At 40.8% G+C, this 25,151-nt stretch overlaps 1 protein-coding gene across 15 annotated transcripts in view; it reads left to right on the top strand.

Annotated features, from left to right (window-relative positions):
- The first annotated feature begins 790 nt into the window (after positions 1-790).
- LOC149260879 (ASC1-like protein) overlaps positions 791-25,151 on the top strand; it is a 239,390-nt gene continuing 215,029 nt past the window's right edge. For 8 of the 15 annotated variants that reach the window (XR_016258336.1, XR_016258335.1, XR_016258334.1 and 5 more), the window contains exon 1: positions 792-1,148. Coding sequence is in view for 7 of the 15 variants with exons in the window: in XM_089421201.1 (XP_089277327.1) it covers positions 984-1,148 (165 nt within the window). In the remaining 8 variants the exon portion in view is untranslated. Of the gene's footprint in view, positions 1,149-25,151 lie in introns of all 15 variants that reach the window. The other 7 variants (XR_016258338.1, XR_016258337.1, XR_016258339.1 and 4 more) reach the window with 2 other exon arrangements.

Raw genomic sequence — 25,151 nt, 5'->3', positions numbered from 1 at the left:
GTGGAAATAGAAAAACATTTCATTTTAGAATATGAGGCCTTCAAAAACAACAGAGAAAGTTATGCAGATATGCTAGCAGCTAGCTCTTGGGATAATCTATTTAGCGAGGGGTTTGTCGAGAAGCTGGGAGCATTTAAGGCCAAGGAAGTGTGGGAGGAAAGGGTATGCATTTTTGTTCTTCTGGAAAAGTGGAAATAGAAAAATATTTCATTTTAGAATATGAGGCCTTCAAAAACAACAGAGAAAGTTATGCAGATATGCTAGCAGCTAGCTCTTGGGATAATCTATTTAGCGAGGGGTTTGTCGAGAAGCTGGGAGCATTTATTGTGAAGTTTCACAAAAAAATGCCAAATACATCAAGTAGATGAAGAAGCGCAATCTGTTCTATACGCTATCTTTAGCCTCGTAAACTTTAAAATAATTTCTTTCTTTCTTCCTTCCTTCCTTCTCTATACAACTTAATAAAAAAAAATCCCTATGGACAACTTAATTTAGATAATATCTTTTAAAATGGTGCAACATAAATGGCATTCACTAAATAATTTAGATAATATCTTTTAAAATGGTGCAACATAAATGGCATTCACTAAAAATGACGCAACTCAGGCTGGTTTACCAAAAAATGGCCTTGCTACAAATTACGTCGAATCTGCATGGAATCAAGTGTATCGACAAGATTGACCAATTGACTTCCCTGCAGCCTAAAGTTCCCTTCCATTTTCAGCCAGGAAATTGGACCTAATTAGATGTGAACAGGAAATTGGATCTAATTAGATTTGACACAAATGAAGTGCTTTACTATTCCTTTATCCCTTGACTTTGAAGCCCAATTCAGGGTGGACTTCCTCTTCGGCCTTTGGACTCATTTCCTTGAAAATTTACCATCGACATCTATTACGCTACACTGTCGTTTGGCTTTTGGATGCATAGCGCGGAACCCAATTCGGAATTCAAGAGCGGGTTACAGGTGAACGGCAGATTTGATGTTATATTGTGTACTGGGATTTGAGGTTTCAAAGATTCCAATGGACAGCAAAATTGATTGGGAATTCGAAGCCTATCCCGAGGTTGGTGACCTTGCTATGGTGCCCGTCTTCGCTGTTATGTTTCCAGTGGCCCGCTTCTTGCTTGACAGATTACTATTTGAGGTAACTTAATTAATTTTTTCTGGTTTACGTCGTTATAGTTAATCGATTCAAAATCAGGAATTGAACACTGAATCCTTTAAGGTCCATGGCATTCTTCTGTTTTCAATGTTGATGTTGCTCTTGCTTCGTTTTGAGGTGGGCATGGCTATTCTTTTATTGATTTTGCATTCATTTGTGCTATAAAAAATGACCTTTTATCTCCGTGTTAGTAGGATTCGTACCTGTCATTGGCAATTGGTGTTGAAGTATTTTTTAACAGAAATAAAACATTTTGTACGGATGAAACATAAGTAAAACATTCTATACCGATTACACAATTACGGTATTGTCACCCATGTCTGTACTTGTAGGTGTTTTACATTTGGTATCTAAATCCTGATGGTTTCTTTTCCTATACTTTTAGGTCCTCCCAAAAATTGGACTCAGACCAAAGTCAAGGATGTTCTCCTTAAAACACAAGCCAAATAGAAAGCTCTAGGATTGGCATCGGATTCCTCACAATTTTCATGTGGGTTCAGGGCACAACAACATTATAATCTTCAACCCATTTCCTATGGTCGTACACAATTTTCTAGTATGAGGGCTCAAACGGATTTTTGTTTGGAACTTCCAGCACATCTGGGCATCCATTATGTGGATAATGTTAATAATCTCACTGCATGAACCATCACACTTGGAGGAGGTACAAATATTATATCCTCCAGACGTACTCCAGTAATACAGGCTCATCTCTCACAGGATTTGCTTCTCGACACCTGAACTAGAACAACATGCACCAAGCAAATCACAACATTTCTAGTCAGTTGACAAGGATCCCTGTCCTCTCAAAGTCAAATAGATCCCCAACTAAGATTTTAAACATACTTCTCACATTTAAAAAAAAGGGACAATTTCTTCAAAGTACGGAGGGGTGGTGTGTATATTAATAGATATTGTAATTATGTTGGATATGGTTAATTACTCTTTTAATTCCTCAGGCAACATGAAGACGACCTTGCATAGAGTATTTGGAATTTTGTTATTATTTTAATATTCTTGGATGGTTCAGGATTGCCAAGTTTTTTTCTTTTAATATAAAGATGCTTTGAGTCCCATATCGACATAAAAGGGTAATGCAAGTGAGCGTTTTTAATCATTTTTGTCTCACTTTGTGCTTTACTATTTGTGTTTATTCTCATCCATATCACACAAAGACATATGATATAATGTGAAATTTCAAGTTATATTCACCATTTTGTTGTCATTGTACTGTATGAACTGAAAACTGAAATTGGACTACAGTAAGTGTCCTAGCATATGAGAGGAATTAGAAAGACTGGGAACATATAATTAATACAATAAAGTGAAAATACATCATGTATCTAGGTTGCTTAGCTAGAAAATTGATGAGTATTGTGACTAAGTATCTAGATGTCCTGGTGGATGGAAGTTAACTGATATGAGGTCTTTATGGGATGAATGGTTAGGGAAAAGCCATAAAGCCCTCTTGACGCTGTATAAAGGAAGTCAGTATTCGGTAAATAAAAAACCTAATGGTGACTGAAAAATTAATGGAGTTATTCAGACGTAGAATGGAATGAGTCCCGTGTAACCTAGGTTTTATTGACGAGTGCCAGAATGAGGGAAAGACACTTGATTTTGGATTAGAGATTGGATTACAATAGTTGGTCATCTTCCAGAATGAGGAAGTCAGTATTCGGTAGATAAAAAACCCAATGGTGACTGAAAAAGTTGATGAAGTTATTCAGTGGTAGAATGGAATGAGTCCTGTGTAACCTAGGTTTTATTGTGGAGTGCCAGAATGAGGGCATGGCACTTGATTTTGGATTAGAGATTGGATTACAATTCTCATCTAAAAGGGGCGGGGGTTGATGTCCAACTATTTAATCATATGACCAACATGTCAAACTATTTAGCTGTATTCATATGACCAACTATTTAATATTACGACTTTGGTGTCCTCTTCATCTACCACAACCTTGAATTTTGCTAGCTGCCTGAGAATATATTTCAGGTTTTTTATGTGGTTAGACATAATGACTTCAACTGATATATTAAAAATGAATAATTGTAGCTTTAGAGAAAACTTTGCATTCATTCATTGTTAAAATTGGCAACTAGGGCCAAATTGTTGGGTTGTGTTATATCCTTTCCACGACTAGCCCATGTAGTTAACCAGGGGGTTGGAAGGGAGACGGAGCCCCTCATTCGTTGCGCCGATTGCGTAGTGGAAGGAGTCACAGGGGGTTTGAAGGGTGCAGGTAACCCCTCTCTATGGGGTCCGAGGTAGCGCCCCGAAAAATTTCGTTTTTGGACCCTATGTTAGGTTGCGCAGACCTACCTATGGTTTTGTGCATGATTTTTCGCACATGGTTTTGGACGCGATGGTTTTCGGTCTAAGTTGCACGAAACGGGGAAACGGGGAAGCGAAACGAAACGCGGAAGCGAAACGAAACGCGACCTCCCCAAATTTTGGAAACGGGGAAACGCGAATATATATAATAATATAATAATATATATATATATATATATATATATATATATATATATATATATAGATATATATATAACTATAACTTTAGAAATGGTTGGACAGATATGAGGCGCAGACTTTTACTATGGTACTGGGGTTAGCACTGCTCTTTTATAACTTTAGAAATGGTTTCTAGAACAGCTTAGAAACCCTAAAAAAATTTAAAAACTAATTAGAAAAAAAAAAAAATTTAAAAAACAAGTCATTTTTTTGGGGAAACGGGGCCCGTACGGCCTGGAAACGCGTTTCCGGCCGTACGGTACGCGGAAACGCGTTTCCGTTTCGTTTCCGGCCGGAAACGGACCCTGTACCTGCGTTTCCTGCAACTTAGTTTTCGGTCCATGGTTTTTGTTAAAATTGGAAACTAGGGCCAAACTCCATGTGGATCACTTTATTTATGGCTTCTGATATTTTTCCTAGATTCCTCTCATTGAGAGGTGTAAAATTGATCTAAATATCATCCGATTTTGATAAGTATTTATGGAGATTTTTATTTATTTTGGTTATGAACAAATTGTCAAGGTCGGCTAGCAAACTTCTGTAGGATCAGAAGCCCAACAGTTACGTCTATTCACCCTCAACATTTGCATATAAATACAAGGAGCCTTCTCCTCATTTGGACAATTCATTCGCTCATCTTCTCTCTCTCTCTCTCTTATGCATAAAAGGAGCCTCGCTCTCTCTCACACGTGTCGCTGACAGGAAGACGCAGAAAGAAGAACGCTAGGGCAGCAGGTCATCTCTTTGACCAATGTTGACCATTCAGAAGTGTAGATTGGGTGTGGTTGTCTCTCCTAGGCAGGCCGCAAATTTTGGCACGAAAACCGAGGTGATCTGACCTCTAGTTTAACCGGTGTTGACTGCCCTAGTTTAGGGCTGCAAGTTGACTTTAGAAATCTGCAAACTGACTGTACTTTTGGGGCTGTTCAAGGGCTGTTTCTTCAGACTGTTCGAGGAAAAGTTGACCAGAAATTGACCAAGCATTTTAAAGGTCAATTTCAACTAGTTTGACCAAGTTTGAATTTGCTGATCTAGGGTTTGCTATTGCTAATATAAAATTACAGAATTCACATTTTGTACTATTTCTCTCTGCTGAACTATTGAAGATAAAAGAAGATTTGATCAAAGGGTTTTCCCGCATTGGGGTTTGTCCCTGGCTAGCTACCACATCTTGTGTCTCTTGTCTTGGCTTGTTTTTTGTTGATCATTTAATGTTCTATCTGCACTTTACTTAATGTATATGTGATTGCTCATCTGTGGGTAATAAGAAGAAAAATAACTAAACTGCTCTAAGCATAGAACATACCATAATTTAACATAGTATTAGAGCTGAGGTGAAGACAAAACCCAAGCAAGAGCAAGAGCAAGAGCAATGACCGAAGAGAAGGTTGGCAAGGCTATCTTAAAGAAATCATGGGATCCTCAACACACTTCTCTGCTGAAGAAAACTCCGTGAGAAGTCTGATTATCACAGATGGAAGATGTCTCTCGACCTAACATTAGAAGAACATGAAGTGTTGGACCATGTGAGAGGCAGAATTGTTGAGCCTCCATCAAATGCATCCGCTGCTGCTAGGAACAAATGGACCAAGGGAGAATTCAAAGCAAGGAAGATCATCTGGGACTCTATCGACAAGCGCTTGGTGGCCTATGTTTCCGAGCTGAACACCTCCAAGGAAATCTACGATAGACTGGTGAGTTTATTTAAATTTTAAAGTTAATAATGCAAATCAAGTCTTGTTTCTTAGAAATAAGCTGAAGGAAATTAAGAAGGGAAAAGATGAGAGTATGCAAGCATATTTCTTAAGGATCACCAAGATCAAGAACGATCTCCTATCTATTGGGGAAGTAATTCCTGAGAGGGAAATGACACTCACAACTCTTGGAGGACTGCCATCTAAAAGGTATATATTTAGGACTACTTTTCTCAACAATAACGTAATTCCTGGATTTGAGGAACTAATGGCCAGATGCATTCAAGAAGAAACGAGGATGGAAGAGCAAGAAATGCCCATACTTAAAGGTCATCCCTCTTCCTTTTCTTCTCATACTAAAAGAAGAAACAATTCCAGGGCTAAATTCAAAGGAAAGGTTGAACCAAAGGGTGGAAGAAAAGGACGATGTTACAATTGCAATAAAACGGGTCACTATGCAAGGGAGTGCCCTGATAAAAGGGACTCACATCGGGACGATGATCAAAATCCCTCTCAAGGCAATCAAAGGAATGGTAGGTCAAATGGCAGAGGTAAAGGAAGTGCCGGAAATCAAGGAAGAGGACAAACATTCAAGAAGGCAAGAAATTCCAGGTATGAATCTAACACTGTTAATATTTAAGCAAGATGAATATTATCTACCAGCAGCTCTATCTACTACTGCTCCCCCAGACTTGTTGGGAAATTGGCTTATTGATAGTGGAGCCTCAAGGCACTTCACTGGTTACAAAGAAGCTCTCTATAATCTGATAGAGAAGGAAACCAACTTGGAAATTGTTCTAGGAGATAATTCAAAATATCCCATGAAAGGCGTAGGAAATGTCACTCTTCAATTGAATCAGGGTAATACCATCCACTTACAAGATGTATTATATGTACCTGATCTAAAAAAGAACTGCTGTCCATTTCGGCAATGGAAGACAAAGGCTACAAGGTGGCCTTCGGCGATGGCAAGGTACATGTATGGAAAAAGAACTTTAAAGATGCTTTTACTCTTGGGTTTCGAGTTGATTCATTATACAGGTCGGAGGAAGTCAGTTGGGTGTCATGTCTTGTGACACATCTCTTCAGTCCGAACTATGGCATCGGAGGTTTGCTCACCTTCATTATAAAGCTCTACCCGATGTAAGAAAAATAGTGACTAGGATGCTCGAGTTCAGATTAGAGCAAGAAGGTGTATGTCCAGGATGTGTCAAAGGAAAGCTCAAAAGGGGACCATTCCCCTCAAGCCAAAGCAAGACCTCCGATATATTGCAGTTGGTTCACTCAGACATATCCAGTATGATGCCTGTGAACTCCTTGGGAGGATGTTTATATTACCTCGCTTTTACAGATGATTATTCGCGCAAGACTTGGATATACTTATTGAAAAAGAAGGATGAAGTGTTCTCCTGGTTTCAGCACTTCAAAGCCTTGATCGAGAATCAAACTGAAAAGAAGATCAAGACCTTAAGGACTGATAATGGGATTGAATATGAATCTAATGAGTTTCGTGACTTTTGCAAAGAGGCTGGCATTAAGAGGGAGACTACTACACCATATACTCTTGAGCAGAATGGTGTGGCGGAAAGGAAGAATCGTACAATTGTGGAAGCTGTCCGTGCTATGCTCCATGATCAAAGACTTCCAAAGTTTCTATGGGCCAAAGCTACAAATACCGCCATATATGTACAAAACCGATGCCCTCATCAAGCATTGGGTTCCAAGACTCCCGAAGAAATGTTCACCGGTAAGAAACCTGATGTATCTCATTTTAGAATTTTTGGAAGCCCTGTATATTTTCATGTGCCTAAAGAGAAAAGGAATAAATTGGGTGCATCTGGAAAGAAAGGAATCTTCGTGAGCTATAGCGAAAATACTAAGGGCTATAGAATCTATGTAGCTGGTTAAAGGGAAGTCAAGATTAGTCATGATGTCACCTTTGACGAAGATATGGCTCTTAGCAAAGTAGACAATCTTCCTACTTTAAGGGGATCTAAAGAAGCTGACATCGGGGAACCGAAGGAAAAGGAAGATGAGATGATGCCCGATGTGGAAGAACCTATGGATCCTATTGATTCTCCTCCGCAAGAGCCTTCCTCTTCTAGGAAGAGGCCTTCATGGCTTAGGGGGACACTTGATGATGCAGAAGGACACATTGCACCCAGAGGAAACTTCCGTGAAAGTAAGAAGCCGAACAGGTATTAGGGATACCTGACCATCATGAGCACGATCATCCAAAATGAGCCTTTGTCATTCACAGATGCCGTCAAGCATCAAGTATGGAAGGATGCTATGACTGAGGAATATGAGTCCATTATGAAAAACGATGTTTGGGATGTGGTCCCCAAACCCCAGGACAAAGCAGTTGTCACTTCAAAATGGCTTTACAAGATAAAACATGCAGTTGATGGAAGTGCGGAAAAGTATAAGGCTCGTTTTGTCGCTCGTGGCTTCTCCCAGAAGGAAGGTATAGACTATGACGAGATATTTGCACTTGTTGCTCGATATACCACCATCCGCTCGATCATAGCCCTTGCTGCTTTGCAAGGATGGAACCTACATCAGATGGATGTCAAGACTGCATTCTTACATGGTTCAATCAAAGAGGAGGTCTATGTGGAGCAACCTGAAGGATTTGAGATTTATGATCGAGAATCTCATGTGTGCAAGTTGAAGAAGGCCCTCTATGGGCTAAAGCAAGCACCCGAGCATGGTATGAGAGGATTGATAGCTACTTGATGAAGCTGGGATTCACTAGGAGTGAAGCCGGCCCTAACCTTTACTTTAAGGTTATAGATGACAAGCCCTTCATACTGGTGCTATATGTTGACGACCTCTTTCTAACAGGTGTAGACCCTCTCATTCATGAATGTAAGAGGGAGTTGGCTTCTAAGTTCGAGATGAAAGACCTAGAACTTATTCACTATTTCCTAGGACTGGAAGTCTGGCAGAAACTCGGGGAGATTTTCCTATCTCAAGGAAAATATGTGGTGAAGATATTGGAGAGATTTGGCATGGTGGACTGCAAGCCTGTAACTACCCCGATGGAGCTTGACTTCAAGAAGTTAAGCGGTAGTGCTGCCGGACTTGTTTTCCGAAATGCTACCGAGTATCGTCAATTCATCGAAACATTAATGTTCTTGGTGAACTCCCATTCGGATATATGCTTTGCAGTCAACACATTGAGTCAACATATGGTTGAGCCTCACCACTCACATTGGATTGGTGCCAAGAATCTGTTGAGATATCTTCGTGGCACAATCACTCATGGGTTGAGATACACTGCCAGAGATGTGAGACTACTTGGGTATATTGATGCTGATTGGGCAAGTAGTGTGGTGGATCGAAAGAGCACTTCCGGGTGCTGTTTCTCTTTGGGATCTGCCTCGATACTGGGGATGAGCAGGAAGCAGAAGTCGGTGGCTTTGAGCACCGCCGAGGCAGAGTACATTGCTGCTAGCATGGCCTCCTGTGAGGTAGTTTGGTTGCGAAAGCTCTTCAGTGAGCTGTTTGGATTTACATTGGATACCCCCGTGATCCTGTGTAACAACCAGAGCGAGATTCGTTTATCAGAGAATCCTGTATTTCATGATCGCTCCAAGCATATCGATATCACGTACCATTATATTTGAGATATGGTGCAGCAAGGAGCAATAAGGTTCCAACATATCGGTACAGATGAACAAGTCGCTGACATTTTGACAAAGCCCCTAGGAAAGGTCAAATGCCTGACTTTCTGAGAATGACTTGGTGTCGTTCAGAGACCCTCTTACGAGGGTCGAGTATGATGTATTGAGCTCTGGGAGCTCCAGGGGGGCGCGAGGTACTTCTTGGAGCGACATGTGACCACAGGGCGACCCACCATCTCCTGGTGGTGCATTATGTATAGGGTAAAGGTTCAACCTTCCGTTGTGACACCCTGTGGCGACTGTGGAATAGGATGATTAGTTTTCCTGTGGGCCAGGATGGTTCGTTCTCCGTGGCGACTGTGGAATAGGATGATGAGTTCTCCTATAGGCCAGGATGATTAGTTCTCTGTGGCATCCACTGGACAAGATGATTCGTTCTCCTGTGGACAGGATGATTAGTTTTCCTGTCGAGGCATCCTACCCATGCAGTCTGGGACTCATGGGAAGTACCTCTCATTTGATCAATGAGCAGGGAAATGAGGATAGGGACCATAGTAGTACTATTGATGGACGCATCACTGTATCTACCGTACTCCCTATGCTAGCATGACCTCCATTGATCTGGGATTAATGACACTGATCTGGGATCAGTAAGAGTGGTTCACACTCTGAGACTGACTTCGGGGTAGTGGAGGATGGTATGATACATCCTCGATCATTTCTTCTTCTTCATAGTTCGAGCAGAGCAGAGCAGAGTGGGGTCAAGCTGTACATGGCAGTGCATTTGATGGATGGATTGCAGCGACGGTCTGACGGATTGCATATGAAGTTCTCCCTAGCTGAGAGGGAGTGTTAAAATTGGCAACTAGGGATAAACTCCATGTGGATCACTTTATTTATGGCTTCTGATATATTTCCTAGATTCCTCTCATCGAGAGGTGTAGGATTGATCTAAAGATCATCCGATTTCGATAAGTATTTATGGAGATATGAATTTATTTTGATTATGGACATATGTCAAGGTTGGCTAGCAAACTTTTGTAGGCACAGAAGCCCAACAGTCACGTCTATTCACCCTCAACGTTTGCATATAAATCCAAGGAGCCTTCTCCTCATTTGGACAATTCATTCACTCATCTTCTCTCTCTCTCTCCCCTATGCATAAAAGGAGTCTCTCTCTCTCTCTCTCACGTGTCGCTGAAAGCAAGACGTAGAAAGAAGAACGCTAGGGCAGCGGGTCATCTCTTTGACCAGCGTTGACCAAGCGTTGACCATTCAGAAGTGCGGATTGGGTGTGGTTGCCTCTCCTAGGCAGGCCACAAATTTTGGCACGAAAACCAAGGTGATTTGACCTCTGGTTTGACCGGTGTTGATTGCCCTAGTTTAGGGCTGCAAGTTGACTTCAGAAATCTGCAAACTGACTGTACTTTTGGGGCTATTCAAGGGCTGTTTCTTCAGGCTGTTCGATGACAAGTTGACTAGAAATTGACCAAGCGTTTTAGAGGTCAATTTCAACTAGTTTGACCAAGTTTGACTTTGCTGATCTAGGGTTTGCTGCTGCTGATATAAAATTACAGAATTCAGATTTGTACTTTTTCTCTCTGTTGAACTATTGAAGATAAAAGAAGATTTGATCAAAGGGTTTCCACGCATTGGGGTTTGTCCTTGGCTAGCCGCCACATCTTGTGTCTCTTGTCTTGGCTTGTTTTCTGTTGATCATTTAATATTCTATCTGCACTTTACTTAATGTATATGTGATTGCTCATCTGTGGGTAATAAGAAGAAAAATAAGTAAATTGCTCTAAGCATAGAACATACCATAATTTAACAGTTTTGAACGCGATAGTTTTCGGTCCATGGTATTGGATGCTTCGGCATGTATAAATATTTATTGTAACATTGAAAGGAATATAACGGAAAATCAAGCTGGTAGTCCCGGTTTTGGGATCCAGGGGAAAATCTTTGTGTATGTGTTTTATGTGTTATGCTCTCGCATTGTTTATTTTATGTGTTTTAGAATTCGTATGCAGGTAATTTTTGTACAAGGTTAAAACCTATATTTGGTATCAGAGCTGTTTTGGCTTCAAGGGGACGCCTTTGTTGCTGAGGGGTTTCGCTCGGGCCTGTGGTAGACCTTGTTCAGTGTGAGATTGATTCTGGTGGTGAAAGAAGATGGCGAGCAGTGGAAAGATAGAGATCGAGAAATTTAATGGTCAGAGTTTTGAGTTGTGGAAACTCAAGATGGAGGATCTGTTGGTTGATAAAGATCAGTGGATCGCGGTAGATCCGAGTACTAAACCAACGGGAGCGTCGGATAAAGAATGGAAGAAGTTGGATTGGAAGGCAAAGAGCACAATATGATTGTGTGTCTCAGATTGAATATTGCTGAATGTATCAGGGGAAGCTATGTCGAAGGCTTTGTGGGACAAGTTAGGGACTTTGTACCAATCTAAGTCTCTGATGAACAAACTGTTCCTGCGGAAAAAGCTGTATAACCTGAGAATGAAAGATGGAGACTCGGTGACAGAGCATCTGAACACATTTAATATTGTGGTAACTCAGTTATTATCCGTTGATATTGAAATTTCAAATGAAGATAAGTGCATCAATTTGTTGTGTTCTCTGCCAGATTCGTGGGATAGTCTGGTTATTGCAATAGGTAGCAATACAACTGCCTTGCAGTTTGATGAAATAGTCTCGTCCTTGCCGACGGAGGAGATGAGACGGAAAAATATGGAGAGCCAAAATGGTGATGCCTTGTCTGTACGAGGACGATCCCAGAACAGAAACAAAAATAAGTCATCGAGTGGGAGATCTAAATCTCCAGGAAAACCTGTAAAGGTGGTGTGCTGGAAATGCGGAAAGGAAGGGCACTACAAAATGGACTGTAAATCTAAAGCTCCTGATAAAGGAAAGGGATTTGATGATGCTCCTAATGTAGAGGCGAAAACCACCTCAGATGAAGGTGGGGATGTGTACTTGGCTTCTTCAAGTACACATGTAGATCATGAGGCATGGTTGATTGACTCAGGTGCATCCTTTCACTTCACTTCCCATAGAGAGTGGTTCTGCGAGTATGAGAAATACGGTGGTGGTGATGTCTTCTTAGGGGATGATAGGAAGGCTATAATCGTTGGTCGTGGAAAAGTAAAGTTGAAGTTGCAAGGTGGAAGGGTTAGAGCACTTCCAGGTGTTCTGCATATTCCTGCATTGGCCAGAAATCTAATTTTTGTAAGCAAGCTGGATGATGTAGGTGTAAAAACAGTGTTCGAGAAGGATATCTGCAAGATGGTTCGGGGAGCACTAGTAGTGATGCGGGGAGTTCGGATTGGAACTCTGTACAAGCTGCAAGGTAGCACTGTTGTTGATGGGTGCAACAGCTTTGTGGTTCCTGAAAGTGGAGTAGAAAATCTAGTGGTCTCTGGAGAGAAGACCATGCTGTGGCATCAAAGGGTTGGGCATATTGGAGAGAAGGGCCTTTGAATACTTCATGGTAAAGGTGTGGTAGAAGGTATGAGTAATAGCGCTCTGGATTTTGATTTCTGTGAAAATTGTGTATATGGGAAGCAGAATCGGGTGAGTTTCCCCTTTGGTGGTAAGAGGGCGAAACATATATTAGAACTTGTGCACAGTGATGTGTTTGGACATGTGAAGGTTCCATCATTGGATAAGTCTGTGTACAATGTATCATTTATAGATGACTTCTCAAGGAATATATGGATATATTTCCTTAAGAAGAAATCTGAAGTCTTTGACAGGTTTAAAGAATTTAAGGCTCTGGTGGAAGACCAGACAGAGAAGAAAATAAAGGTGTCGAGGATAGATAACAGTGGAGAGTTTTGTAGCAAGGAATTTGAAGAATTCTATAAGAAGTGTGGTATAGCACGATAGAAGACTACTCCATACACACCTGAGCAAAATGGAGTTGCAGAAAGAATGAACAAGACGTTGATGGAAAGGGCAAGAAGCATGCTCAGTGTTGTTGGGTTAGGACAGGAATTCTGGGCAGAGGCGGTGGAGACAACATGTTACCTGGTCAACAGATCACCTTCATCAGCGTTGGAGGATAAGACTCCACAAGAGGTATGGATTGGTAAGAAACCCTCTCTTTCACATCTGAGGGTATTTGGATGTGATGCATATGTACATGTTCCAAAGGAGAAAAGAATCAAGTTGGATAGTAAATATGAAAAGTGCATTTTTATTGGGTATAAGGATGGTTTAAAGGGTTATAAGCTTTGGAACCCAGTAACAAGGAAGGTTGTGTACAATCGGTATATGGTGTTCAGAGAGGTAAAAGATATTATTAAACATGAATTCCAACCAAAGGAACCTGAGAAGATAGAGTTTGAGCTTAAGGAGGAAGAATCAAACTCTACAGCAGAGGAGGAATCAGAAGATGAAGAGCCACAAACTCGGGTGTGAGAAGATCAGTTCGAGAAAGAAGGTAGCCAGAAAGGTATAGTCCATTTGCTTTCTGTTCAAATTTTGCTTTATCTGTTACTGATGATGATCCCAGAACTGTGAAGGAAGCAGTAGATTCAGAGGATGGCAAATTCTGGAAAGAGGCCATGGTTGATGAAATGACATCTTTGTACAAAAATGAGGCTTGGGATCTGGTGGAGTTGCCGGTAGGAAGGAAACCCATTGGCAACAAATGGGTGTTCAAGAAGAAGACAAATGCAGAAGGAAAGGTGGAGAAATACAAAGCTCGGTTGGTAGCAAAAGGTTATTCTCAGGTGCCAGGAATTGATTTTGGTGATATTTTTTCTCCTGTTGCCAAGGTAGTATCTATTAGATTACTTTTATTTGTTGCTGCTGCTTTTGATTTTGAGGTAGAATAGATGGATGCGAAGACAACATTTCTTCACGGGGATCTGGAAGAGGAGATCTATATGAAACAACCTGAAGGCTTTGCGGTGGAGGGTAAGAAAGAACTGGTATGCAAGTTAAAGAAGTCTCTGTATGGGTTAAAATAGTCACCAAGGATGTGGTATCAGAAATTTGATACATTTATACTGGGACTTGGCTTTACTAGAAGCAAAGCAGATCACTATGTGTATTTTAAATTAATTGGTGACCGTGTTATTTATTTGGTCTTGTATGTGGATGATATGTTGCTGGTTGGAAATGACAAAGAAATTATCCAGGATTTGAAGACCCATTTGTCCTCTAAATTCGACATGAAAGATCTTGGCGCTGTAAACTATATTGTGGGCATGGAAAGTAAAAGAGATCGGACAAAGAGGAAGTCTGGTTAAACCAGAGGAAGTATGTCGAGACAATTTTGCAAAGGTTTAATATGCAGGATAGTTAACTGGTGAAGGTTCCTATTCTTGTAGGTGTAAAGTTATCTGCTAAACAGTGTCCTAAGACACAAGAAGAGGAAGAGGAAATGTCCCGTGTTCCATATGCAAGTGCAGTCGGTAGCCTGATGTATACGATGGTCTGTACTAGACCAGACATTGCACATGCAGCGAGAGTATTGAGCAAGTTTATGTCAAAACCAGGGAAGGAGCACTGGACAACAATGAAGCGGGTTTTCAGGTATTTGCGTGGCACTAGTGATTATGGTTTGTGCTACCAAGGAAGACTATGATTGGATAGAGTGTTGGATATTCGTGGCTTTGTTGATGCAGACTGGGCTGGAGATTTGGATCAGAGGAGATCTACAAGTGGGTATGTGTTTAACCTATTTGGAGGTGCAGTCAGTTGGATGAGTAAGAAACAATCTGTAGTGGCACTATCAACTACAAAGGCAAAATACTTGACAACCACTCATGTAAGCAAAGAGGCAGTTTGGTTGCAGAGATTGTGTTCAAGTATGGGGTTAGTACAGGGAGCTATAAGGATAGACTGTGACAGCCAAAGTGCAATTTTCTTGGCAAAGAACCCTGCATATCATTCAAAGACAAAGCACATTGATGTTCAGTATCACTTTGTGAGGGATATGATAGAGGACAAAAAGGTGTTGCTGGTAAAGGTGGACACTTTGAAGAATACTGTAGATGCATTGACAAAATCTGTGAGCTCTGAGAAGTTCTCTTCGTGTAGAGAAACAATAGGCGTTGCAGGGCTGGATAAATGACTAAGCTCTCTAGTGCCCCTCTGTGGAAAGAAAACAATAAGTGGGAGAATGTTGGGTTGTGTTATATTCTTTCCACGACTAGCCCACGTAGTTTTCGTTGCGCCGATTGCGTAGCGAGGGGAGTCATAGGGGGTTTGAGGGGTGCAAGCAACCCCATTCTATGGGGTCCGGGGCAGCGCCTCGGAAAATTTTGTTTTTGGACCCTATGTTAGGTTGGGCGGACCTACCTATGGTTTTGTGCATGATTTTTCGCACATGGTTTTGGACGCGATGGTTTTCCGTCCATGGTCTTGGATGCTTCGGCATATATAAATATGTATTGTAACATTGAAAGCAATATAATGGAAAATCAAGCTGGTAGTCCCGGTTTTGGGATCCAGGGGAAAATCTCTGTGTATATGTGTTTTATGTGTTATGCTCTCGCATTCTTTATTTTTTGTGTTTTAGAATTCATATGCAGGTAATTTCTGTACGGGGTTAAAACCTACACAAACTCCACATGGGTCATCTTATTTATGACAACTAATATTTTTCTTGGATTCCTCTCTCTGAGAGGTGTAGGATTGATCTAAAGATCATTCGATTCTGACATGTACAAATGAAGTGATGAATTTATTTTGATTATGGTCAAATTGTCAAGGTCGGCCAACAAACTTATGTAGGTTCAGAAGCCCAACAATCATGTTGTTAAAATTGGCAACTAGGGCCAAACTCCACACAGGTCATCTTATTTATGACAACTGATTTTTTTCTTGGATTCTTCTCTCCGAGAGGTGTAGGATTGATCTAAAGATCATCTGATTATGACATGTACAAATGAAGTTATGAATCTATTTTGATTATGGTCAAATTGTCAAGGTCGGCCAACAAACTTATGTAGGCTCAAAAGTCCAATAGTCAAGTCTATTCATCCTCAACGTTTGCTATAAATACGTGATGCCGTAGCCTCATTTGGACACACTCATCTTCACACATCTCTCTCTCTCCTCATTGATTGGGTACGGATTTCTGGGCAGTCTCTCTCTCCACAAGTGCAAATGAAAGGAAGGGAAATTTTTTGTTCTGGGCATTGACCAAGTTTGATCGAATTTCAGAAACTGTTTTTGGGCTTCGTTGACCATCTTTGATTGCGATTTTTGGTTGAGGAGCTCTGTCCCAGCAGGTTGCATTTCTGGGTACAGAAATCGAGGCTAAACATTGACTTTGATCAATGTTGACTGCAGGTAGGGCTGATCACAGGTTGACTGTTTGACCAGATGTTGACTAGGCTGATTCATCTTGCTGTTTGGAGGCCGAAGTTGATTGAAGTTGACCAAATTGTTGAGGGTCAAATCTGCCCTGTTGATCATCGTTGACTTTTCTGGTTAGGGTTCTTTTGCTGCTGTTATAAATTATCAGATTTCTAAATTGTACTATCTCTCTCTTTGCTGAACTATTGAAGACTATAAGAAGAATTGATCAAGGGTTTCCCCACATTGGGGTTTGTCCTTGACTAGTGCCACATCTTGTGTCCTCTTGTCTTGGCTTGTCTTCTACTGTTTATGTTTATGTTCTATCTGCATTTTACTATCATGTTGATGTGATTGTTAAACTGGATATTGATATTGCACTAATAAAGAAATTGAAGTAATATTGCTCTAAAGCATAGAACATACAATTGCTGCCTAAAGTTAAGACAAAGCCCGAGCAAGAGTGAAAGAGCAATCACCAAAGACAGTTGGACAAGGACAAAAGGCTAAATGGGTTCCTCATCCTACTTCCCAGCTGAAGACAAACTCCATGATAAATATGACTATCATGGATGGAAGATGTCTCTTGATTTGACCTTGGAAGAAAAAGAAGTGATGAATTATGTGCAGGGTAAAATCCCTGAACCTCCTTCAAATGTATTGACCATTGCGAAGACCAAGTACAATAGGTTTGAAGTCCAATTCGAGAAGAAAATCAAGATATTAAGGATTGATAATGGGGTTGAGTACGAATCCAATGAATTCCAAGATTATTACAGAGAAGATGGCGAGGGAGACGACAATGCCATACGCTCCCGAGCAGAATGGTGTGGCTGAAAGGAAGAATCGCTCTATTGTAGAAGTTGTTTGTGCCATGCTTCATGATCAAGGCCTTCCGAAGTTTCTATGGGCTGAAGCAGCAAATACCGTTGTGTATGTTCAAAACCAATGCCCTCATCAAGCATTGGAGTCTAAGATTCCCGAAGAAATGTTCACTGGTAACAAACCCAATGTCTCTCGTTTTAGAATTTTTGGAAGCCCCATATATTTTCATGTGCCGAAAGAGAAAAAAAGCAAATTGGGTGCACCTGGGAAGAAAGGAATCTTTGTGGGCTATAGTGGAAATTTCAAGGGATATAGAATTTATGTGGCGGTCAAAAGGAAGTTGAAATAAGTCATGATGTCACCTTCAATGAAGATATGGCCCTCAGGAAGATCAACAACTTTCCTATCCTAAGAAAGGACAAAGAAGTTGACACCAGAAATTAGGGTGAAAAAGAGGACGAAACAATGCCTAGCGTTGATGAACCTATGGATCCTATTGATCCTCCTCCTCATGAACCTTCCTCCTCCAAGAGGAGACCCTCATGGTTTAGGGAGACTCTCGAAGATGCCGAGAGACACATTGCACCAAGGGGGACTTTTCGTAAAAGCAAGAAGCTAAACAGGTATCAAGGATATTTGACCACCATGAGCACTATCATTCAAAATGAGCCTTTATCATTCGAAGAAGCTGTGAAGCAACAAGTATGGAAGGATGCTATGAATGAAGAATACGAGTCAATTATGAAGAATGATGTGTGGGATGTGGTTCCTAGACCCCAGGACAAATCGGTTGTCACCTCCAAGTGGCTCTACAAAATCAAGCATGGAGCTGATGGAAGTGTAGAAAAGTTCAAGGCTCGCTTTGTTGCTCGAGGCTTCTCTCGAAAGTGAGGTGTAGATTACGATGAGATATTTGCACCTATTTCCCGATACGCCATCATTCGCTCAACCATAGCCCTTGTTGCCTCGCAAGGATGGAACCTACATCAGATGGATGTCAAGACCGCTTTCTTGCATGGTTCAATCAAAGAGGAAGTCTATGTGGAACAACCCAAGGGATTTGAGGTTCATGATCGAGAATGTCATGTATGCAGGTTGAAGAAAGCTCTCTATGGATTGAAGCAAGAACCTCGGGCTTGGTATGAGAGGATCGATAACTATTTGATGAAGTTGGGATTCACTAGAAGTGAAGCCGATCCAAACCTTTACTTTAAGGTTGAAAATGATAAACCTCTCATTCTGGTACTTTATGTGGATGACCTCTTTCTGATAGGTGCAGACCCTTTCATTCACAAATGTAAGAGGGATTTGGCTTTTGAATTTGAGATGAAGGACCTAGGACCGATGCACTATTTCCTACGGTTGGAGGTCTGGCAAAATCCAGGTGAAATTTTCCTCTCCCAAGGAATATGTTATCAAGATATTGGAAAGATCTGGGATGGTGGACTGCAAGCCTGTGATTACTATGAAGGAACTTAGCTTTAAGAAGTTATGTGGTAGTGCTGCTGGACCTGAATTGGGAAATGCCTTTGAGTGTCGTCAACTCATAGGAGCACTGATGTTCTTGGTGAACTCTCGTTCGGACATATGTTTTGCAGTTAACACATTGAGTCAGCGCATGGTTGAGCTTCATCATATACATTGGATTGGTGCCAAGAATCTTCTGAGATATCTTTGGGGCACAACCACACATGGACTGAGATACACTGCCAGAAATGTGAGGCTACATGGTTATTATGATACTGATTGTGCTGGCAATGTGGTGGATCGCAAGAGCACTTCTGGATGCTGTTTTTCTTTGGGTTTTGCTTTGATATCCTGGATGAGCAGGAAGCAAAAATTTGTTGCCTTGACCACCACCGAGGCTGAATACATAGCTGCTAGTATGGCCTCTTGTGAAGCTGTCTGGTCGAGGAAGCTCTTCAATGAGCTGTTTGGACATGTGTTGGATAACATTGTGATCCTCTACGACAACTAGAGTGGGATCTGATTATCAGAGAATCTCGTGTTTCATGATTGCTCCAAGCATATAGATATTAGGTACCACTTTATCCGAGATATGGTACAACGAGGAGCAATAAGGCTCCATTACATTGAGACTGATGAGCAAGTTGTCAATATTCTGACAAAGCCCCTGGGGAAGGTTAAGTTCTTGGCCTTCTGAGAACGACTTGGAGTCGTGGAGAGACCCTCTTATGAGGGTCATGTATGATATGGACATTGAGCTCTGGGAGCTCCGAGGGGCTTGGGGTACTTCTTGGAGCGGTGAGCAACCATAGGGTGAGTGGTTTAGCCTTCCCCTAGTGGTTTTGTTGTGTACTAGGTGAGTGGTTCAACGTTTCCCTAGTGGTTTTGCTGTGTACAGGGTGAGTGGTTTAGCCTTCCCCTGTGATACCCCTTGGCGACATGTAGGCAGGATGAGTGGTTCATCCTTCTCCTGCCGAGACTTCCTACCCATGCAGTCTGGGACTCATGGGAAGTACCTCTCATCTGGCCAATGAGTAGGGAAATGAGGATAGGGACCATAGTACTACCGATGAACGCATCGTGTACTACCGTACTCCCTATGCTAGGATGACCGATATTGATCTGGGATCAATTGAAACTGACTTCGGGTCAATAAGAGTGGTATGTATGAGACACTCTTTTAATTGGAACTGACTTTGGGTCAGTAAGAGTGGTATAACACACTCTCTTTTGATTGGGACTGACTTTGGGTCAGTAGAGAATGGTATGATACATTTTCGATCACTTCTTCTTCTTTATAGTTCAACAAAGCAGAGCAGAGAAGAACAGTGCATTAATGGCAGAGATAGTACTGATTGGTAGATGGATTAGTAGATGGAGTTCTCCCTAGTTGAGAGGGAGTGTTAAAATTGGCAACTAGGGCCAAAATCCACATGGGTCATCTTATTTATGACAACTGATATTTTTCTTGGATTCCTCTCTTTGAGAGGTGTAGGATTGATCTAAAGATCATCTGATTCTGACATGTACAAATGAAGTTATGAATTTATTTTGATTATGGTCAAATTGTCAAGGTCGGCCAACAAACTTATGTAGGCTCAGAAGCCCAATAGTCACGTCTATTCATCCTCAACATTGCATATAAATAGAAGGTGACTTAGCCTCATTTGGACACACTCATCTTCACACTTCTCTCTCTTTCTCCTCATTGATTGGGTACGGATTTCTGGGCCTCTCTCTCTCTCCACACGTCCGAAATTTCAAGTGGCCGAAATTTCAGGAGAGCAAAATTTCAGGAGGCTGAAATTTCAAGAGACTGAATTTCTGGACAGTTTGACCAAGCATTGACCAACATGTGTTGAACTCCTTTGACTACGTTTTTGTGAGGGATATCTCGGTTTGGGCAGGCCACATTTTTGGGCACAGAAATCGAGGTTAAACATTGACTCTGGACCAATGTTGACTACAGCTAGGGTTGACCTCAGGTGGGTTGTTTGACCAAACTTTGACTAGGCTGAATTTGACTATTTTGAGGGTTGTTTTATCTTGCTGTTTGGAGGTCAAAGTTGACCGATTTGTTGAGGGTCAAATCTGCCCTGTTGACCAACGTTGACTTTTTTGGTTAGGGCTTTTTTGCTGATGTTATAAATTATCAGATTTGTAAATTGTACTCTTTGTGCTGAACTATTGAAGACTAAAAGAAGATTTGATCAAGGGTTTACCCACATTGGGGTTTTGTCCCTGGCTGGTGCCACATCTTGTGTCCTCTTGTCTTGGCTTGTCTTCTACTGTTTATATTTATTTTCTATCTGCATTTTACTATCATGTTGATGTGATTGCTAATTTGAATATTGACACTGGGGTAATAAAGAAATTGAAGTAAAATTGCTCTAAAGCATAGAACATACCATTGTTCCCTAAAATTAACAATTTTGCTAGCTGCTTGATAATATATTTTAGGTTGTTTACGTGGCTAGACATAATGACTTCAACTGATATGTTAAAAATGAATAATTGTAGCTTTAGAGAAAACTTTGCATTCATTGCTTGTGCTCTAGCCTCCAAATATCTTGTTTAGATTATCCTAGATTAAATTTGATGATTTTTCCAAATCTATATGATGCAAGTTGCAACTTTGAGTGTGAGAGAGCAAGGTGAATAATAGATTTTGTTTTATCATCTTTGTTCTACCATTTCAATAATTTATTTGGATATGTTGGTGATTTCTCAGTGTCTTTTACAATTTCCATAGGTTTTTGTTTAATTTTTTTTGAAGTTAGGTACTTTGCATTACATCAAATGAGGATTACGTAGACCAAAAAATTTCTGCTACTGGTATGCCCGAAGGGAAACCAGATTAGCAATATAAGTTCAAAATCTTGAGGTTGCTAAGACCTCGTTTAACTAGAGCATCTTGTAAATAGAAACTTATAAAAATAGGCTGGCTGTGCCAGACCTTGACATACATCGACATGAGAAGACAAAAAGACTACTAATGCTGCAAGCAAGAAACCAATGAGCATAAAAACTATTGGGCAGAATCTCCAGGCATTTGCATTGGTGGTCATTACCTTCATTTGAGGAGAAGGAGATGTTGGCTAATCTCCTAGCTAGAATGGTTAGCTTGCGGTCAATATTGTCAATTTTTTCCTCCAGCTCTGCTAATCTAATAGAATTCTCTCGTTGAGTCCTCCTATACCTCCCTATGCTACTTGCAATATTCAAATGATGTTTAACCTTGTGTTGGCTTCGTGCCATGATCGATGAAGTGACGAGAGTGCATGCAATTCGCCAAGTATAGTGGGAAGCCCTCTTCTGTGAGCTAGCATCATATCAAGGCGGCGAGGGGGGGAATGCCCGCTCCTGGACACCCTCCTTGGGGTATAAGGTCCTTCGTAGCCGGATCTTGACAGTGAGTTTGAATGGATTCTGGAATGGCCTCACTCCATTGCAAGTCAAGGGGATGAGCTATTATGCTGAGTCCAAAATTGGATAGATTTTCAGCTAGTTTGTTGCCATAGTTGTGGACATGAGAGAGGAGGGGAGCTATGATTTTTGTGGTATTACCTATTCGAGCTTCCAACCTCCAACTCTTAGAGACTTTGGAAGGATTTGATCCACATTGGATTTTGCAAAAAATATTGATAATGGTCTTGGAATCTCCTTCAATAATGAGCTTGTGAAATTGTTTGCGGATTGCAATTGAGAGACTCTACTATAATTCCCAGATTTCAACAACATTATTAGTGTTGAGGCCTACGACACCTACATAAACATATAGATTTTTCCAATTAGTGTTACGATAGACTCCACCATAACTAGCTTGACTTGTATTTCCTTTCGAGGCCTCGTTGAAGTTAAGTTTGATGAAGTGCTCCAGAGGGCGGGACCAAAAGGAAGAGTTGGAAGGGAAGAAATTGGGAACAAAGGTGTTGAAAATGTAACTAGTATCGGTCTTCATAATTGTTGTCTAGCTCATGACATGATGTAATTCAGATGTATTTGTTAAAAGAAGAAAATAAAATTATTGAAAAGATCAAAAGAAAAATTATTTTTAAAAAGCATGGGTTTCATGCTTATTCTATTTATGTTTCTAGGTCCAAGCACCCATTGTGTGCTCGTAGGGTTGAGTCACGACTCACGAGTCATTGGTTGAGTCATGAGTCATTGTCCTTGTCATTATGTAATAAACCCTTCTTGGGCTTTTTGTATCAAGAATGAAATTTGTATTTGTATCAAAATTGTAAGTTTACCCCCCTCCACCATTTCGGTCTCAACTCCCATCAAGTCAGCCTCATGAAGGGAACTTGATCTCACAAGAAGACTATATTTAAGCAGTGCATTCGACCTATTGAGCATCCAAGCAAGACAAGTTCGATTTGCAATCCTTGGAAGTGCGAAGACAACAAAGAAGGAATGAAAAAGGAAAAACCAGCGAAGGAAGGAGGCACACTAGCGAAGGAAGAAAGCAGTTTTATATTGTTTCTAGACCACTTGTATGGAGATTCTGAGTTGCAGGAGGGGCCGAAAATTGCAAGTCTGCAATATAGGCCGAAATTTTGATGCAGGAGGCTAAAATTTGTGATTGAAGCAAGATTGAAGAGGGTTGACTCTTGTTGACAAGAAGCTGATTTTTGTTATCTTGAAAGGGATTTCTTGGGAGGCTGACTTGGTGGATTGGAGGAGGTCTTATTGTAGGTCAAAGGGTCTTGGTTGTCTCATTTGATTTGGCTCTTGAAGAAGAGGAGAATTTCTGAATTTTCCCCTAGAAGAGGGGTTTTGCCTTGGTTAAGAGCCTATATCCCGTGTCCTTGTTGTTTTGATCTTCACACACTTATGTTTTGGTAATTGCTTGATGATAAAAAGATAAAAGAAGACATAAAAGAAGATAATTAGAATACAAAGAAATCACAAGTAATTATCGAAATAAGAAAATCTTTCTTCCTTGCTGATTTTCTAACATGGTTCTAGAGCTAAGGTGAAGTAGAAGAGGAAAAAGGCAGCTTGAAGGTTAATCGCTCTCATTAAAGTTCAAGATAGATCATAAGGAGTAGAAAAGTGTTTATCTATTAGGAGGAAGGAAGTTTTGGGTAATCATATTCAAGTCTTGATTTACTATAAGCTACCTTGAAGAAGAGAACCTATTGAAGGCTACAAAGATTTCTAGTAAGGGTGACATTAACAAGTATACCTATGGCATCATCAATGAAATCTGACAACAAACTTCAAGGAGCTTCTAACTTTAGAGCATGGAAGAAAAGGACGAAGCAAGAAATGAAGTATTATATTTAGTACAAGGAAAAGTCAAAGAACCAACTGATGATGATAGAAAGGAAAAGTACAAGGAAAATGGCATTATAGCCATGAGCCTCATTGTGGATGGAATTAAAGACAACTTGATTCCCTACATATCCACACTAAATACTTTAAAGAGCATGTATGATGCCCTTTCCAAGCTATTAACAATCAAGAATATTGGACAAGTGGCAAGTCTAAAGAATGAACTACGAATTGTCAAGATGACCAAGGATGATGCAGTGTCTTCTTATTTTGTAAGGATTTCCCGTATAAGAGATGAACTACAAGCAGATGAAGAAATTATCTCTATAAGGAGCTTGTGATTGCTACCCTACTAGACTACCAAAGTCTTGGAATGCCTTTGCAATTGGTTGGAAAGATACTCCCTCCTTTGAGGAAATGTGGATTTCCTTGTTGGGTTGTGTTATATTCTTTCCACGACTAGCCCACGTAGTTAACCAGGGGGTTAGAAGGGGAGCGGAGCCCCCCCTTCGTTGTGCCGATTGCGCAGTGGGGGGGGGGGCAGCCCACCCTTTCTGGGGGGTTTGAGGTTATTAGCTCGATTGGTAGCAAAAGGTTATTCCCAGGTGCTGGGAATTGATTTTGGTGATATTTTTTCTTCTGTTGCCAAGGTAGCTTCTATTAGATTACTTTTATCTGTTGTTGCTGCTTTTGATTTTGAGGTAGAACAGATGGATGTGAAGACAACGTTTCTTCACGGGGATCTGAAAGAGGAGATCTACATGAAGTACACTGAAGGGATTCTGGTGAAGGGTAAGAAATAACTGGTATGTAAGTTAAAGAAGTCTCTGTATGGGCTAAAACAGTCACAAAGGATGTGTGTAGTTAACGGAGACTTAGCTTCACCAGAAGCAAAGCAGATCACTGTATTATTTTAAATTAATTGGTGACCGTGTTATTTATCTGGTCTTGTATGTGGATGACATGTTGCTGGTTGGAAATGACAGAAATTATCCAGGATTTGAAGACCCAATTGTCCTCCAAATTCAACATGAAAGATCTTGGCGCTGCAAACTATATTCTGGGCATGGAAATTAAAAGAGATCGGGCAAAGAGGAAGCTCTGGTTAAACCAGAGGAAGTATGTCGAGACAATATTGCAGAGGTTTAATATGCAGATGGTAAATCGGTGAAGGTTCCTATTCCTGTAGGTGTTAAGCTATCTGATGAACAGTGTCCCAAGACACAAGAAGAGGAAGAGGACATGTCCCGTGTTCCAT

Source organism: Pinus tabuliformis, chromosome 6, assembly GCF_031772625.1.
Source record: "Pinus tabuliformis cultivar Carrire ecotype Pingquan chromosome 6, CPIR1, whole genome shotgun sequence".
NCBI lineage: Eukaryota > Viridiplantae > Streptophyta > Pinopsida > Pinales > Pinaceae > Pinus > Pinus tabuliformis.
The sequence above is the reverse complement of the archived record's forward strand: the minus strand, read 5'-3'. Positions and strand labels throughout refer to the sequence as shown.